Source organism: Pipistrellus hanaki (assembly GCF_964339955.1).
Source record: "Pipistrellus hanaki genome assembly, chromosome: 12".
Lineage (NCBI taxonomy): Eukaryota > Metazoa > Chordata > Mammalia > Chiroptera > Vespertilionidae > Pipistrellus > Pipistrellus hanaki.
Window position 1 is genome coordinate 15,665,829 of NC_140514.1, and position 17,013 is coordinate 15,682,841.

General features: G+C 36.6%; 1 protein-coding gene across 3 annotated transcripts in view; it reads left to right on the top strand.

Moving 5' to 3' along the window:
• ASXL2 (ASXL transcriptional regulator 2) overlaps positions 1 to 17,013 on the top strand; it is an 80,055-nt gene that overhangs the window by 20,177 nt on the left and 42,865 nt on the right. For all 3 annotated transcript variants that reach the window (XM_084901406.1, XM_084901407.1, XM_084901408.1), the window contains one exon: positions 14,402 to 14,510. In XM_084901406.1, coding sequence (XP_084757532.1) covers positions 14,402 to 14,510 — 109 coding nt within the window. The remainder of the gene's footprint in view (positions 1 to 14,401; positions 14,511 to 17,013) is intronic.

The following is a 17,013-nucleotide window of genomic DNA, read 5'->3' on the forward strand; positions in this document are numbered from 1 at the left end:
ATCGTGGTGAGACTCCTGCTCAGCCTACTGCAGCAGTTTTAAATAGGCCATCGATCACCCTAAATGGTTTGGTTCAGTGGATAGAGCCCTGGCCTTTGGACTGAAGGGTCCTGGGCTCGATTCCAATCAAGGGCACATTCCTGCGTTGCGGGCTCAATCCCCAGTAGGGGGCATACGGGAGGCAGCAGTGGATCAATTCTCTCATCATTGATGTTTCTGTCTCTCCCTCTGCCTTCCCCTCTGAAATCAATAAAAATATATTAACAAAAATAGAAATAAATAGGCCATGAATTAAACATCAGTGCTGTGTGTTCAACTTACTTTGTAGGTTAAGGCGGAAATCTGGGAGTTTACATTAGAGATATTTTCATTGAGAAAAGCTTGTGCTTTAGAACTGCTACTAGTTGTTCTCAATGGAAGACCGTATTGTTTAGGGAAAGTGTTCAGAATTTTGGGGAGCTATTTTTTTTTGCGGCCGGGTGGGGGGTGGGGGGCTGTTTTTTGATTACCACAATGACTAGAAAGTAACAGGGTGCTAAATGTCTTCCTTTGAAAAATTGTTCACCTCAAATGCCAGTAATATTTCTATTGAGAAATAGTGAGTTATGCTGATACACTTGTAAATAAACAACAAAATATTGTAGATTTTCATTCTCATTCTTTTTTCTTTACCATGAAATTCAATTTGAGTTCTTTTTTATTGCTTTTCTTTGCTAATGCAGTTAAAAACTTTTGATTTGTGGCCAAATATCAGTAGGTTGGGAATAAATTGTTTGCTTTATTAATATAAAAGATGAAGTATAAATTAGTACAACTTGCTTTATATAATGTATGCCCCTGAAAAATTGTGTGAACATTTGTAAATTAAAATGTATTTGAAATATGTTAGCTCTTAAACATAGTTTTTGTAAATTATTTTAAGATGTATCAATGATATATTCCAAGTTGTTATTGTTGTTTGAATTAGTCATATTTATTAGATTAAAATTAAAGCACAATACCCACTTTATCACACATCAATTTGTATAAGGCTGTAGGAGAAGAGGATAAGAGATTATTGTGACTAAGGACTGAATTAAGCTAAGGTATTCTAATATCCGTTTATAACATTATTGGCTCTTATAGAATGGGAATGAGCTAGGGATTTCATTCTTTTCTTTATTTATTTAAAAAAATATATATTTTATTGATTTTTCACAGAGAGGAAGAGAGAGGAACAGAGAGCCAGAAACATCGATGAGAGAGAAACAACGACCAGCTGCCTCCTGCACACCCCCCACCAGGGATGTGCCCGCAACCAATGTACATGCCCCTGATCGGAATTGAATCTGGGACCCTTCAGTCCTCAGGCTGACGCTCTATCCATTGAGCCAAACCGGTTTGGGCATCATTCTTTTCATAAAATTAGACTTGATACACACTGGGGAAATCAGTCAGGAAATCTGGTATGTATACCGTATTTTTCGGACCATAAGACGCACCGGACCATAAGACGCACCAGTTTTTAGAGAAGGGAAATGAAGAAAAAAAGATTCTGAAACAAATAGTGTCCTAAAATATTTTATGTGCATTAAAACCCAACATCACAGTCATAAACACATGTAATCAACCCTGTAAAGTAAACAGCAGCATTTAGAACCATTTTAGAGCCGGGCAAGCACACAGAGACCACACAGAGCCGGGCAAGTAAAAAAACTTTTTTTTTACAGTATATGTGTAGGCTATATTTGGACCATAAGACGCAGGGACTTTTCCCCCCCACTTCTGGGGGAAAAAAAGTGCGTCTTATGGTCCGAAAAATACGGTAATAGAGATCAGACTTTAAGTCCTTTAGGTCAAAATGCCAATTGCAGGTTCACCCAGCTCTAACATAGTAAGGCTCTGTGACTTTAAACTTGTCATCATTTCTAGGGAGTAGGCAAGGACAGTAAATAAGTAAAGAATGTAACTTAAAAAAAGAACAGAAGGAAGAACTTATGCTGGTGCAGTTATGTGACAACCCATTTCTTTCTCCAACTCCATGGGACTTTTGGTTCTCACCTCTCTTGTCAGCATTACTTATCACAGCTGATGACTACTTTTTTCTGGAAACTGTTTTGTTGCCTGAAGTGACCACAAACATTCCTGTTTACCTTCCTCTATTAAGTTTTTCTTTTTTTTTTCTTTTTCTTTTTAAAAAAAATATATTTTATTGATTTTTTACAGAGAGGAAGGGAGAGAGACAGAGAGCTAGAAACGTCCATGAGAGAGAAACATTGACCAGCTGCCTCCTGCACACCCCCTACAAGGGATGTGCCCGCAACTAATGCACATGCCCTTGACCGGAATCGAACCTGGGACCCCCCCAGTCCGCAGACTGACGCTCTACCACTGAGCCAAACCGGCCTCGGCCCTCTATTAAGTTTTTCTTCTCTCTTTCTCATTTTCTCCAACTTATGTGTACTTTCGTCCATTCTCATAGCTTTAAATGCCAGTTTTGGCTTGTCAGTTCCCAAATATGTAGGGCATTTGCTGCCCGCTGCAGCCTTGATACATGCTGATGCTTTAGTAAGGAATGTGCTTTCCCTCACTTAACTCTTTTACTTATTTTCCAGGTGTCAGTTTGAATGTCTTTTTCAGAAAACTTGGACTTTCTGGTCTAGATTACATTTTCCTTTTTTAGTTTATTATAGTGTTCTGTGTTGTTTCTTCATGGCACTTAAAGTTTAAAATTACATATTTTTGTAATATTAAAAACATCATGTAGCTTCTCTATAGTTTAAGCTAGCTCCATTAGGGCAGTAACACTGTTTGCTTTTCCCATCCCACTCTGCCCTTACCCACTCCTCCCCCCATAGTCCTTGGCATATAACTGATATTGAAAACCTATGAAATATAAGTTGGAAGATCATGTTCAAATGTAGCTATAACTTATTCTTATTGCTGTGATATGTCAAATGATAGTTTTATAATCTTTAAAATTTTTAGACGGGTTATAGAATGAAATGGATACTGTGCTTATTGAAGATGTGCTATTTTTTTTACAGTTTTATTTTTATTTCTCAGTCCTCAATACATGCATTTAAACTCTTTTTCCCTTTGTAGTTTTTTGTCTGCTTGCCCATTTTGAAGAATCTTGCTTAATTTGTTTCAGATGTTGGTGACTAAATAGTTCCTAGTGTTACAGAATTTAAAAATCGTTTTTCTTTTGTGATAAGATACTTTGACTTACATTACAGCCTAAGTTTATAAGTCAGGTACTGAAAACAGTTTTTTAAATATAAAGGTTTGCTTTTGGAAAATTCCAAACTAAAAAGTGTGCACATTGTCCAGTATAAATTACAAACAGTCCTTCCAACATTCCAGTATGTATCTAACAGTTAAGAACTCAAGAGACTATTTGTGTGCAATTTGGATATTCTGTATTGTTATCAGAAAAGAGCAACTAAATATAGACAGTAAGCATACATAATATTGATAACACATATACACAGAATAGTACATAGATCAAAGTGCTTATGTATACTTCGGGACTGTTCCTGCTCACCATTTACTGGTCTCAACAACTCATTACTGCTTAGTCTGTTGTAAAGCAGGTTTCTTCCCTCCATCAGCTGTGGCTGCCATTAATGTTTATAAATTTGTTTTTACAGCATTAAGTGTGTAGGACTGTAAGGCTTCCTTCTGAAGTAGTCATTGCTTTTAATGCTTCTCCCAATGAAGTCTTTTTAACTTGCTTTGCTCATCCTATTAGCTATACACCGAGTGGCCAGATTATTATGATCTCTGGACGAATAATAATCTAGCCACTCAGTATGTGTGTGTGTGTGCACACATGTATTAGAGGCTCAGTGCATGAATCTGTGCATGGGTGGGGTCTGGCCAGCCTGGCCAGGGAGAGGGGACATGGGTGGTTGGCCGGCCTTCCTGCCTGGTCAAACTCCTAGTCGAGGGGACAATTTGCATATTAGCCTTTTGTTATATAGGATATACACTGAGTGGCCAGATTATTATGCATTCAGAGATCCTAATAATCTGGCCACTCAGCGAATAGTCTTGGTACTTATTATTAACAGCTAACAGATAGAGTTTTGAGGAAAGAAGCGAAAGAAGAGTATTCATTTCCCGAGATCCTATTCTCTTATTAGTTTTTCTTATCTTTCATGAATAGAAGAGGAAAATGAAATTAGGAAGATTCTTAGTCTTCATGAATTCATCAACCGAAGATTGAGTATTTTTTGAATTAGACCATTCATCAGTGGTCCCCGGGGTTCATGACACATAATAGTAATTTTGGTGAGTCATGAATTTGAATCTTTTACACCATAAGATTGGTGAGGAACAGTAAATTATGTAGTTAATGAGTATAGCCAACTGCCTAGCTTTTATTTTATTTTAATTTTTTTGTTAATTCTCACCCAAAGGAAACTTTTTCTCATTGATCTTTAGAGAGAGTGAGAGGGAGAGAGGAAAGATGGGGTAGAGAAAGAGAGGGAGAGAGAGAAAAAAACATGAATTGGTTGCTTCCTGCATGTGCCCCTACAAGGACTGGGGACCAACCTGCAACAAGGTACATGTCCTTGACTGGGAATGGAACGGTTATACTCTATAACCACTGAGAACATTGGCCAGGCCTAACTGCTTAGCTTTTAAATTAGGTGATCATCACTTGTTACCTCTGAAAGAAGTTGATAACTATTTAAAAGCATTGGCTCTTTAAGGAAAAAGACCTGGAAAGGGAGAAATAAGTGCTATTTATATAGTAGTACTGACAGATTTGGGAACAAGCAGATGACTTGGTCATGCACTCCTTGTAAATGAAGGGCAGTTAGTTACAGCACAGTGTGATGCCCCTGATTAACAACATCCCCCAAGTGGTAATCTCTATTGATTCATCATCCTTTCCTCCTTCCCCAACCCCTTTTCCAAACCAGTCACATAATTTAGTCATGGAATGTTATAGCTGGAAAAGATAATTAGGTACCTCTCATTTTATGATTGAAGAATTAAGGCCCATGAAGATTGAGACTTGGCCAGTCTTGGCCAGGGTTGTACAGCTGGCTTCAGTGAAACTAGAAACAGAGGCTACTGCTTCTGACTTTGCTCTTTTCAGTATATCATACTGCCTCTAAATCCATAGTTCTCTCTACCATTGTGATTAGCATATGTGCTCTATTATTTTTCAGATAAGTTCTATGTCATGTGCTGATATATAACAATAGATTAGTTGCTTCCTAATTATAAATTACTTTCTGAAAGAATTTGAAATTTAAACTACAGCCATTATACTAATAACTTAACTTCTGAAATAGGCAGTACAGTACATTAAAAAACTTACCCTAACAGCTTTTATTTTTTTAAATATATTTTTATTGATTTCAGGGAGGAAGGGAGAGGGAGAGAAAGAGAAACATCAATGATGAGAGATAATCACTGACCGGCTGCCTCCTGCACGCCACACACCGGGGATTGAGCCCACAACCTGGGCATGTGCCGTGACCAGGAATTGAACTGTGACCTCCTGTTTCATAGGTCTTTGCTCAACCATTGAGCCATGTGGCTGGACACCTTAACAGCTTTTAAATAGATCTTTATATTGTTGTCATGCGGAGCTCAAAATTGTTACCTAACAGGGAATTCTTCTGTTTCAGTCTTGTATCCCAAACAAGTTGGAATTGTAAAGAACTCTGGGAATGATCTAGCAAAGATCGTACTCAATAAACATTTGCCAGGTTGAAATTGACTTTTTTGGAGGAGTTCCCATTGCACATTGTATTACTATTAATACATTTGCTTATGAACAAAATAATCTCTCTCATATGGTATTTAAGTATGTGTTAGCCCAACTTACACCAGTAACTAACCCCATCACCTAACCTTCTCCCCACCTCTTCTAATATAAAATTATACAGCAAGGAAAATAAAGTCAACATTCTCTACTACTTTACAGCAAAAATTATTATTCCAACAGAGCAGATCACTTGGCTATTGGCCAAGCTAAATTGCCTTAAGGTGATTTCATTAGAAAGCTCAGTTTAAGAATGAAGGACTATTAAGTTGGTACTATATTTATGTAAGGTTGGCTTAGATACCTTTGAATTTGGTCTGCATTTTCTTTATCTGCTAGTTGCAATCTGCTTTCAAGCCCACAAACCTTGTAAGGATGTCGAAAGGACTAATAAGCAACATAAAAAAAAAAAAATCAAAATGCTTGGATATTGGCAGAAAAGATTCCTATTCATTGTTATTGTGCTTCACAGTGAGTTCCATTATGGATTAAAGGGAAGCTACTGAACCTTAGCTGTTGGCTTTATGATGGCTCCTTGGAAATTGAGATGCATGGGAAGAATATTAAAGAATAGAGAATATTCATTGTACCCACATTTAAGTGTAAATTATTGTAATATTTTTTTTCTGCCACACAAATAGAGTACTGCAACTGTTATCTGAAATAGTGTAGGCTGTATAGCTGAATTTAATTGTGTATTGTTAGATACAGTGATATTTTGGACTAAGGTAAATTCTGAAGAAGAAATTAATGTTTTATGTAGCAAAGCTGGGGGAGGGTGCTAACTTTAAAAATTGTGGACAATGTTGGGAGGGAAGGGAGAATTTATATTTTGGCTTTATTGTTGCTTTATAAAGAGAAATTAAAAGCTCTTTTTTTCCCTCCTTTCATTTTCTTGGGGTGCATTCCAACTCCAGAAGGTAAGAAGTATTATTTTATTCTAAAGAATTATTATACAACTATAAAGCACTCTTTTATAAGTTTAATTGAACTTACCTTTGGATGCATGATTTTTACTTTATAAATCGATATAATTAGTCTAGAAACTTAGAGTGATATTACTATGTAAATGTTTTATTATATGTACTTTTTTGTTCTTGCCGTTTACAATTATTATTTGTCATAATTTTAGAAACTCAATTTACATTTAATTTTATTAAAATCATCATTTGACTTACTAGCATTGGAATGCCTAGTATTCTGCAGATTAATGAAAATACTTATGATATTGGAAATGTGTAAGATAACATTTGCTTTTGTTCAGCACTTATAAAATGTTACTTCCTTATGGTCTTTGTGGTTTCAGATGAGAAAGTTGCTGTCACTTGAATTAGTGTTTTCCTCTAGACAATTTTTTTTTTTCCTTTCTACTTTTAAGATTTAAAAAATGTTAATTTAGTGTTTAGAAATTTAATTATGATGTGTCTTGGTGTATGGACTTTTTTGAGTTTATCCTATTTAGATTCCCTGAGTTTCTTGAATATGCAAGTTTCTTTTTCACTAAATAAAAGAAGTTTTCAGCCATTAATTAATTAATTAATTAATTTTTAATTAAATATATATATATATACTTTATTGATTTTTTACAGAGAGGAAGGGAGAGAGATAGAGAGCTAGAAAAGTCGATGAGAGAGAAACATCGACCAGCTGCCTCTTGCACACCCCCACCGGGGATGTGCCTGCAACCAACATACATGCCCTTGACCGGAATCGAACCTGGGACCCTTCAGTCCGCAGACCAACACTCTACCGCTGAGTCAAACCGGTTTCAGCTCTTTTATTTATTTTTTTTAATTTTTTTTTAAAAATATATATTTTATTTATTTATTTTTTTTAAAAAAATATATATTTTATTTATTTATTTATTTTTTTACAGAGAGGAAGGGAGAGTGATAGAAAGTTAGAAACATCGATGGGAGAGAAACATCGATCAGCTGCCTCCTGCACACCACCCACTGGGAATGTGCCTGCAACCAAGGTACATGCCCTTGACCGGAATCGAACCTGGGACCCTTCAGTCCGCAGGCTGATGCTCTATCCACTGAGCCAAACCAGTTTTGGCCAGCCATTAATTCTGTAAATCTTTTTTCTCCTTTCCTTCTCAGACTCTGATGATATAAACTTTGAATCTTCTATTATTATCCAACAACTCCCTGAGTTTATGTTAATTTTTTTCAGTGTTTCTTTCTCTCTGTTGTTCACATTGGTAAATTTTATTGATCTGTCCTCAAGGTCATTGATTCTATTTTGGTATCTCCATTTTACTATTGAGCCCATCTAGCGAGTTTTGTGTTTTCGGGTTTTGTATTTTTTTTCATCTAGCAAGTTTTTACATTTCTTATACTTTTCAGTTCTGTAATTCTATTTGTTATAGCTTCTATTTCTTTGCTTATATTTACTGTTTTTATAATTTGTTTTAAGATAATGTGTATTTATTGAAACATTTTTACAACAGCTGTTTTAAAATTCTTATCTTATAATCTCAACATATTTTTCACTATTGGCATTAGTTGATTGTCTTTTCCCATTAGGTTGTGATTATTCCTGGTTCTTAGTATGATGGGTGATTTTATTTTTATTTTTATTGAAACTTGGATATTTTAGCTATTATGTTATGATATGTTGGGTCCTATTAAGTATAAATCTTTTATTTAAGCAGGCATTCACGCTGCTTAGATTTACCATGTGAGTCCTGGACTCTTGAGGTAGACTGTGGTCTTGCATTATCTGTGACACAGAGGCTCCCAATAATCTTTGCTGTTGCTTTTTGAGGGGGGTGGAATTGGCTGCCTTATGCCTCTAGATGTGGGGAAAAGGGAGTCTCCAGCCTATGGGAACAGAGAGGCTTCCTGAGTCAGGTGCTTGTGACAGGACCCCTGCTTGTACACTGGGTTGCTTAGCATTTCAGGGGGCTGGTAGTCCCAGGAAAAAGGACAAAGAGGCTTCCTGGGCTGGCCTGCTTTTTGTGGTCATATCCCACTTGCTTGTGTCACCTTGCTTCTCCTAGTTTAGTCTTTATATTTGCTGCTTGAGGTAAGATAATTCCCTCAGTCAAAGCCATTTAATTATATAAGCTTTTACTGTAACTCTTAAGTTACTTCTGTGAGTTGGAAAATGCCAGAAATTGGTAAAATTAAAGGACAATTGATTCCTTAAAAGTTCTGAATCTTGGTGTAAGTGGTTAATCACGTCAAGACTGACAGCTATTATTCAGATGCAGAACATAATTAGAATAAATAACTACTGTTAGATGTATAAACTATATTGCTAAATGAACAAGAAATACCAAACAGGGCAACAATATAAGATCACTAAGTCTTAATTTTTGATGTACTTAAATCTGTTAAATTTTATTCTCTCTCCAGCTCTGTTTCAGAACTAGGTCTGTATATTCGTTATATTGATACATATTCTATTTTTATTTTTGTTTTCCACACCAATACTTCTTTTATCCCAAATAGTGTGTCCTCAGATACAACCGTCTACACCTCTTTAGTTCAGAGACGTGTGGTTTTTAGGAACTTAACCCATCCAGTTAAGAAATGTTAGCATCTTGATCAGTTGACATATAGGCAGTTAATATTTCTTTATATGCAGTAGTTACAAGGTGACCTTTTAGGAGCATTATATTTATCTTAAAGTCTATTTTTTCTTTTTATGTTTTATTCTTATAAGATTGTAACACAAGATGCCCTTAGTGAACCAATCATGAAAATGGTCATGGACTGAGATAGGATTCAGGTACTTTATGCATATTATCTATTTAACCTAAAGAAACCATCTGAAGTCTTTATTTCATAGATAAAGATGTTGAAGCAGTGAGGAATGGCGTAACCAGTTAGAGAGAAAACTTGAATCCACATATGTCTGACTCAGAAACATAGTGCTGCTTCTGTTGCCTCACTTTTTAGTAGGATCAGGACATTGGGTAAGGCTCTTGATGAACTGCTTTGTATTTCACTTCAGGTGAAAAGTTACTGTGTTCTCCAAGGTCCTTCTATACCAAGAGCTTATGATTATCTAAAAATTGAACCTTATTGTTCCATATGTTTACTTTAAAATAAAATATAATCATTGGACTCTATTTCTTTCCAAACAATTTTGCTCACATCTTACTGATAGTAGGTAAACTATGCTTTAAAAAAATATAACAGTGGAAAAAAGACAATAATAGGAAGAATGAGTGAAGATTTACAGTGAAGTATTAAGAGCACAGAGAATGTAATCAAGCAAATTTTCCAAAGAAGCTTTGTTGGTTTCTTTTTATGACTTCCCTCTCTAAGCTATTTCTAGATTGCTCTCTTGTTTTGTTTCACTGGTCTATTAATACAGACCTCTCCTTGTGGGGTCCCAGTTGGGCTTTTCCAAAAATGCTTGTTGAAAATTTCCCTTCATATCCTTTCCTCTTTCTCCAGTGGTTTCACTATCATTTGTTTCATGGTATGTTTATGGACAAAAACAGTTTGCAGAAACTAATTCATTAAAGTAGGGGTGTCGAACTCAATCAGAGAAGGGGCCAAAATCTAAAATCCAGCCTAAATCGCGGGCCGAATGGTTTACTGAACAGTCATAAACTGACAATGTCATAAACTGACAGTGGAGTGCAGTGATGACAGCACGGTGCGGGCCACATTGCAAGGCCTGGCGGGCTGGATTTGGCCCGCGGGCCTTGTGTTTGACACATGTGCATTAAAGTATGAGTGAGTCCGATGCTACTTTTTGAATTTAAAATCTATATTTATGTTATTTCTTTTTAAAAAAGATTAGTTGTTAACCAAATGGACTTAGAAGAATTGCAGGTGGTAAGATCAATGGAAAGCTAGAAAAAGGTTTTAATGAAAGAGTTTATAATAATACTATGATTTCCAGTGAATTTAAAACCTATTAAGTCTATTTATTAATTTAGTGATCCTTAAACACTATTTTCCAACATAAGGGTGTGTTGAGTTCGGTTTTGTTCTGTGTGCTGTCAAGTAAGCATGCCATAAAAATCAGTTCTAGCTTTTAAAGCTATCTGTGTTGAATTTTTAGTTTGTATGTGGATAATGATAACAGGTGTGTGTGTGTGTGTGTGTGTATAGGTATATGTGTAAGTGTATTATGTGAGTGAAAGAGACAAGTTTATTATCTTTTTACATTTAAAGTTGACCTGAAAGAATGTATTCAGGCATCTATAAAGGAACTAGATGACTCTTTAATCTTGAAAGTCTGAGTCTTTTCTTTAACCCTATTGAAATTCAAGGCATTGAGCTTTGAAGGATAAATATAGAGTGTATAGTAGTTCAGTCAGAAATAGGAAAGCTAATTAAGGCCTCGTTTTGACAAGGCTATTCCATTGGAGCGAGTACAGAAAAAATGAACAAGAAATTGGGATTAAAGTAGAGATTAGGCAGGGTAATCTATTGCAGGAGGAAATATCTTTAGGATGAAATAAATTAGATCAATGAAGTCCCTTAAAGCTCTTTATCAAAGGCTTAAAATGGGGGTAATAAATATTGGAAGACATTGGTGAATTTTGTGGATGGACTATAAAAGTTCATTATATTAAGTTCTTTAGATTGGTTGCAGGAAGGAATGCCAGTGATGAGAGACCCAAATTTTGAAAAGTAGTAGACTTCAGGGTTTTATGAAGACCCTTAAGTGTTTGAAGGAGGCTGTCAGATGGATCTTCTGTTACCTTTTTTTTTCTTTCTTTTTTTAAAAATATATTTTATTGATTTTTTAGAGAGAGGGATAGAAAGTTAGAAACATCGATGAAAAAGAATCATCGATCAGCTGCCTCCTGCACACACACCCTCCCCCCCCACTGGGGATGTGCCCGCAACCAAGGCACATGCCCTTGACCGGAATCGAACTTGGGACCCTTCAGTCCCCAAGCAGACACTCCATCCACTGAGCCAAATTGGTCTCGGCCTTCTGTTTCTTTTTAAATGTTCAATCTTATAGTTTTCCCAGTACAGGTCTTTTACCTCCTTGGTTAAGTTTTTTCCTAGATATCTTTTTGTTGTTGTATTGGTAAATGGGATTTTTGTTTTGTTTTATTTCTGAGAGTTCATTATTAGTGTATAAAAATTTCATCAATTTCTGGATGTTAATTTTGCACCCTGCTATTTTTCTGAGTCATTTATTAAATCTAGAAGTTTTTGGTGGAGTCTTTCGGGTTTCCTATGTAATGTACCATGTCATCTTCAAATAATGACAGTTTTATTTTTTCCTTTCTAATTTGGATGTCTTTTAGTTTTTTCTTCTTATACTGCACACAAGAATAAACTCAAAATGGATTAAAGATGTAAATATTAGGCTTGAAACCATAAAAATCCTAGAAGAAAACATAGTAAATTCTGGGACATTTCTCATAGCAATATATTTTTCTGATATATTTCCCGAAGTAAGGGAAACAAAAGAAAAAAACACATGGGCCCTAGCTGGTTTGGTTCAGTGGATAGAGCATCAGCCAGCAGACCTAAAGGCCTCGGGTTCGATTCTTGTCTAGGGGCACATACTTTGGTTGCAGGCTTCTCCCCAACCCTGGTAGGGGCTCATGCAGGAAGCAACCAATTGATGTGTTTCTCTCACATTGATATTTCTCTCTGTCTTTCCCTCTCTTTTCCACTCTCTCTAAAAATTAAATGAAAAAATGTCCTTGAGTAAGGATTAAGAAAAGAAAAAATTACAAATGGGACTACGTCAAACTAAAGAGTTTAGCACAGCAAAGGAAACCATCAACAAAATGAAAAGATAACCCACTGAATGGAAGAACATATTCACCAATGATACATCTGAGAAGGGATTAATATTCAAAATTTATAAAGAACTTATAAAACTAAACACCAAAAACAACAATAAACAGCCCAATTAAAAAAATGGGTAAAAGAGCCAAAACCGGTTTGGCTCAGCGGTAGAGCATCGGTCTGCGGACTGAAAGGTCCGGGTTCAATTCCATTCAAGTGCATGTATGTTGGTTGTGGGCACATCCCTGGTGGGGGGTGTGCAGGAGGTGACTGGTTGATGTTTCTCTCTCATTGACATTTCTGGTTCTCTATCTCTCTCCCTTCCTCTCTGTAAAAAATCAATAAAATATATTTTAAAAAAATGGGTAAAAGACCTGACTAGACAGTTCTCCAAAGAGGACATACTGGTGGCCAATAGACATATGAAAAGATGCTCAACGTCGGTAATCATCAGAAAAGTGCAAAGTAAAACCACAATCAGCTATCACCGCACATCTGTTGGAATGGTGTCATCAATAAGTCAACATACAAGTGTTGGCGAGGATGTAGAGAAAAGGGAATCCTTATGCACTGTTGGTGGGACTGCAGATTGGTGCAGCCACTGTAGAAAACAGTGTGGAGTTACCTTAAAAAATTAAAAATGATCCCTGCCAGGTGTGGCTCAGTGATTGAGCGGCAACCTATGAACCACAGGAGGTCACAGTTCAATTCCTGGGGAGGGCACGTGCCCAGATTGCCAGCTCCATTCCCCTGTGGGGGGTGGGGGGGGGTGGTGGTGGTGCAGGAGGTAGCCAATCAATTATTCTTATTGATTTTTTCCTCTCCCTTCTCTAAAGTCAATAAAAATATATTTAAAAAAGTAAATAAAAAACTAGAAATGGAACTGCTTTATGATCCAGCGATTCCATTTGAGGGAATTTATCCAAAGAAACTCCAAACACTTAAATTCGAAAGACTATGTTGTATCCCTATGTTCATCACAGCATTATTTACAACAGCCTATATTTGGAAACAGCCCAAGTATCCATAAATAGATGAGTGGATGACAAAGCCGGGTACACTTACATAATTGAATACTACTCTCAAAAAAAAAAAAAAAATTACCCTTTTGACAGCATGGATAAACCTAGAGAACATTATGCTAAGTGAAATAAGCCAGTCAAAGAAAGACAAGAACCATATGATTTCACTCATATGTAGAATTTAATGAACAAACTGAACTACCAAGCAAAATAGAAACAGACTCATAGAGAGCAAGCAGACAACTCGTGGTGGTGGAAGGACAGCAAAATAGAAAGAGAGAACACCTGGACATGGACAAAAGTGGTGATTGCAAAGGGCAGGAGTATAGGTAGAGATGGAAGGGGGCATGAAGGGAATATATGGTGATGGAAAAAATAAAATAAAAATAAATTTCAGGGGAAAAAAACATTTCTCAGACATACCTATAAAAAAAAGAAGAGAAACATTTCAAAGCCTACTTTTTAGTGATCTCATAATAGGTCCAAATATAAGAGATTAGCACAATATATAAGTTTGTGCTAAATGAAATAGTGTCTTTTAGAAAGAATTCAGCTTTAGTGAGCTATAATTGACAGAAATTTAAGTGAAATAGAACCTTTACACATTATTTGCGATACTCATGAGATAAGTTTTTCTTGGCTTAATTGTTAGATATTGATGAGGATTAAGAAACGTAAGGAATTATTTTTTTGTTTAGATAATACGAGAATGAACCTCTACATTCATTTTCTCTGTTCTAGCTTCTCAGTAGATTATGGACTTTTTATAGTTTATAAAATGTGTTTATATCAAATGAGTGTTGACCTGGTAATTTTATCTTAAGTATGTGTTACATTGGATATTCAGAGATAGACACTAACCATTGTGTTTTCTTTTGCAGTGGGACTTCCCCCCTTGCATGCCTGAACGCAATGCTGCACACAAACTCCCGAGGTGAAGAGGGCATCTTCTATAAGGTTCCAGGCAGGATGGGAGTATATACTTTAAAGGTAAATATTTTTGGAGTCATTTAAAAAGGAAATCATGAAGTGACTACATATAAATAATATTTTCATCATAGAGGACAATTCTGTTTTTGAAGAGGTAATATTTTTTACCCTATATTCAAACTATTTTCTTTTTACTAATCTGTAACCATTCAGGTAGATCAGAGAAGAGAAATCAGTTTATTTTTTATTGTTTATGATAATATTTATCTTTAAAGGATGAAATAAAAATGTCTTCCAGAAACTTTTTCAAGGCCTCATATTTATTTATTTATTTATTTATTTATTTATTTATTATTATTTTTTTAAAATATATTTTATTGATTTTTAACAGAGAGGAAGGGAGAGAGAGAGAGAGCTAGAAACATTGATGAGAGAGAAACATCGGCCAGCTGCCTCTTGCACACCCCCTACCGGGGATGTGCCCACAACCAATGTACATGCCCTTTGACCGGAATCGAACCTGGGACCTTTCAGTCCGCAGACCGACGCTCTACCACTGAGCCAAACCGGCTTCGGCAAGGCCTCATATTTAAATAACAAGTGATACAGCCTTGATGTGTTGTAGTACCTTCTCATTTAATTCTCCATTACAATTTAGACTTATGGTTTTTATTATAGTGGAGAAAGCCAAAGTTCAGAAGATTGGATTTTCTTATTGGCCAAATGCCATTAGAATCAGAACCAGGATCTGACTGAATTTTTAAGTCCATGTTCTTTTTACCGTAGCAGGCTTCGTAATTTTTATTCCTGTGCTTGAGAAGGAACCTAGACCTGTCCGTGTCCTTTCTGAATGAACTCGAGTAAAACAGAATAGTTTGAATAAAACAGATTTATTAGTTTAGATAACTGAAAATTCTAGGGAAACTCAACCTTGATTCAGAAGCTCAAATGATATTATCAGGGATTGGTAACAGTTGATAACAGGGATGTTATCAGATCTCTTCACATTATTTTGGCCTCACTCTCAGGCAGCCACTTTCCTCTTTGTACATGACTCCATTCTGAAGGCTGTAAGTCTGGAGAAAGAGTCTCAGGAACTAAAGCAGGAGACTTCAGTTAATTTTGATTTGGTTTAATTATTTAATTAGTATGGCTTGGCTCATGTGTGTATTCCTCTTATCTCCTAAACTTTATGCTTAATCATAGTATGCTCAGTGGTTGTACATAGCCCATTAACATGAAAAAGATCTAATTTACCTATAATACCTCCTTTTTATACACTTTGTTAACTTCCTGGGATTAGAGGGTTATAGTACCATATGGAGTTGTTGGCATTTCTTTTAGGTTTTAGTGTTCTAGACTTTTTATATTGTTAATAATGTACTCCGTGCTGGACACTGTAGAGACAATAAAGAAGGATAAACTGTGATCCCTGAGCTCTTGAAGTTCACATAGTTATTGAAATAATTGTACATTGGCAAAATTTATCTGTGACATAAAGTATGCTGTACTACTATAAAGTACTGTGATGATATAGAGAAAGATTAATTTTGAATAAAGGAATCAAAGTTTTTGTGTGTTTGTTGTTTTTTAAACTTGTAAGATTTGAGTTGAACTTTGTCAGATAAGTAATGTAGAGAGGACCTTCCAGGACAAGGGAATAGCTAAAGCAAAAGCACAGCTAGAACGATTTAGAATGGATTTGAAAGTAGAGTACATTGCAGTGGTTAGACCATAATCTGTGTGTGGACTAGTGTGATAGGAGTTAGGGGTGGGGTAAATGTTAGGTAATGATCAGACTTTGGAGGCTTTTGAAAACCTGCATAGTTAGAGAAAGGGAAGGGGCAGGGAGGTGAGGTGAATATGTGTGTTAAGAAGATGGCAGAATTTTTTTCAAGAGAATATCATGATCAATTCCATATCTTCCTATATAATAAAGAGCTAATATGCAAATGGTCCTCACACCCTTGCTCTGGAACTGCTCACTCCCTCTGGTGTGGAGTGTCTGAGCAGTTCCAGAGCAAGGGTGTGAGGACCATTTGTGTATTAGCTCTTTATTATAGAGCCAGGCACAAATGAACTAGCTAGAGAAGAATGGGGACAGCCAGGGCCCCAGGAGAGGAATAAGCCACCTGCCTCACGATCCTCTGCAGTTGTGGCCGGCCTGGATTCTGGACCTGTGGCTGGCCAAAGGGAGGAAAGCCCAGGTTCCCAATACCTGCAACCGGCCAGAGGAGGGAATCCTGGGTCCTCGGTGTAGGGCGAGACAGAGGTGGTTAGGGGTGATCAGGCCAGCAGGGGAGCAGTTAGGGGCAATCAGGCAGGCAGAGGTGGTTAGGAACGATCAGGAAGGCAGGCAGGAGAGTGGTTAGGAGCCAGCTTGTGAGAGGCAGTCGGACATCCCCCGAATGGTCCCGGATTGGAGAGGGTGCAGGCTGGGCTGAGGACCACCCCACCCTCGTGCACAAATTTCATGCACCAGGCCTCTAGTTTAGGAAGATAATTAGGTTGGGTATGTTTAAGGGTAACAGGAAAACTTGTAAAAAATATGTTTATGATTGTT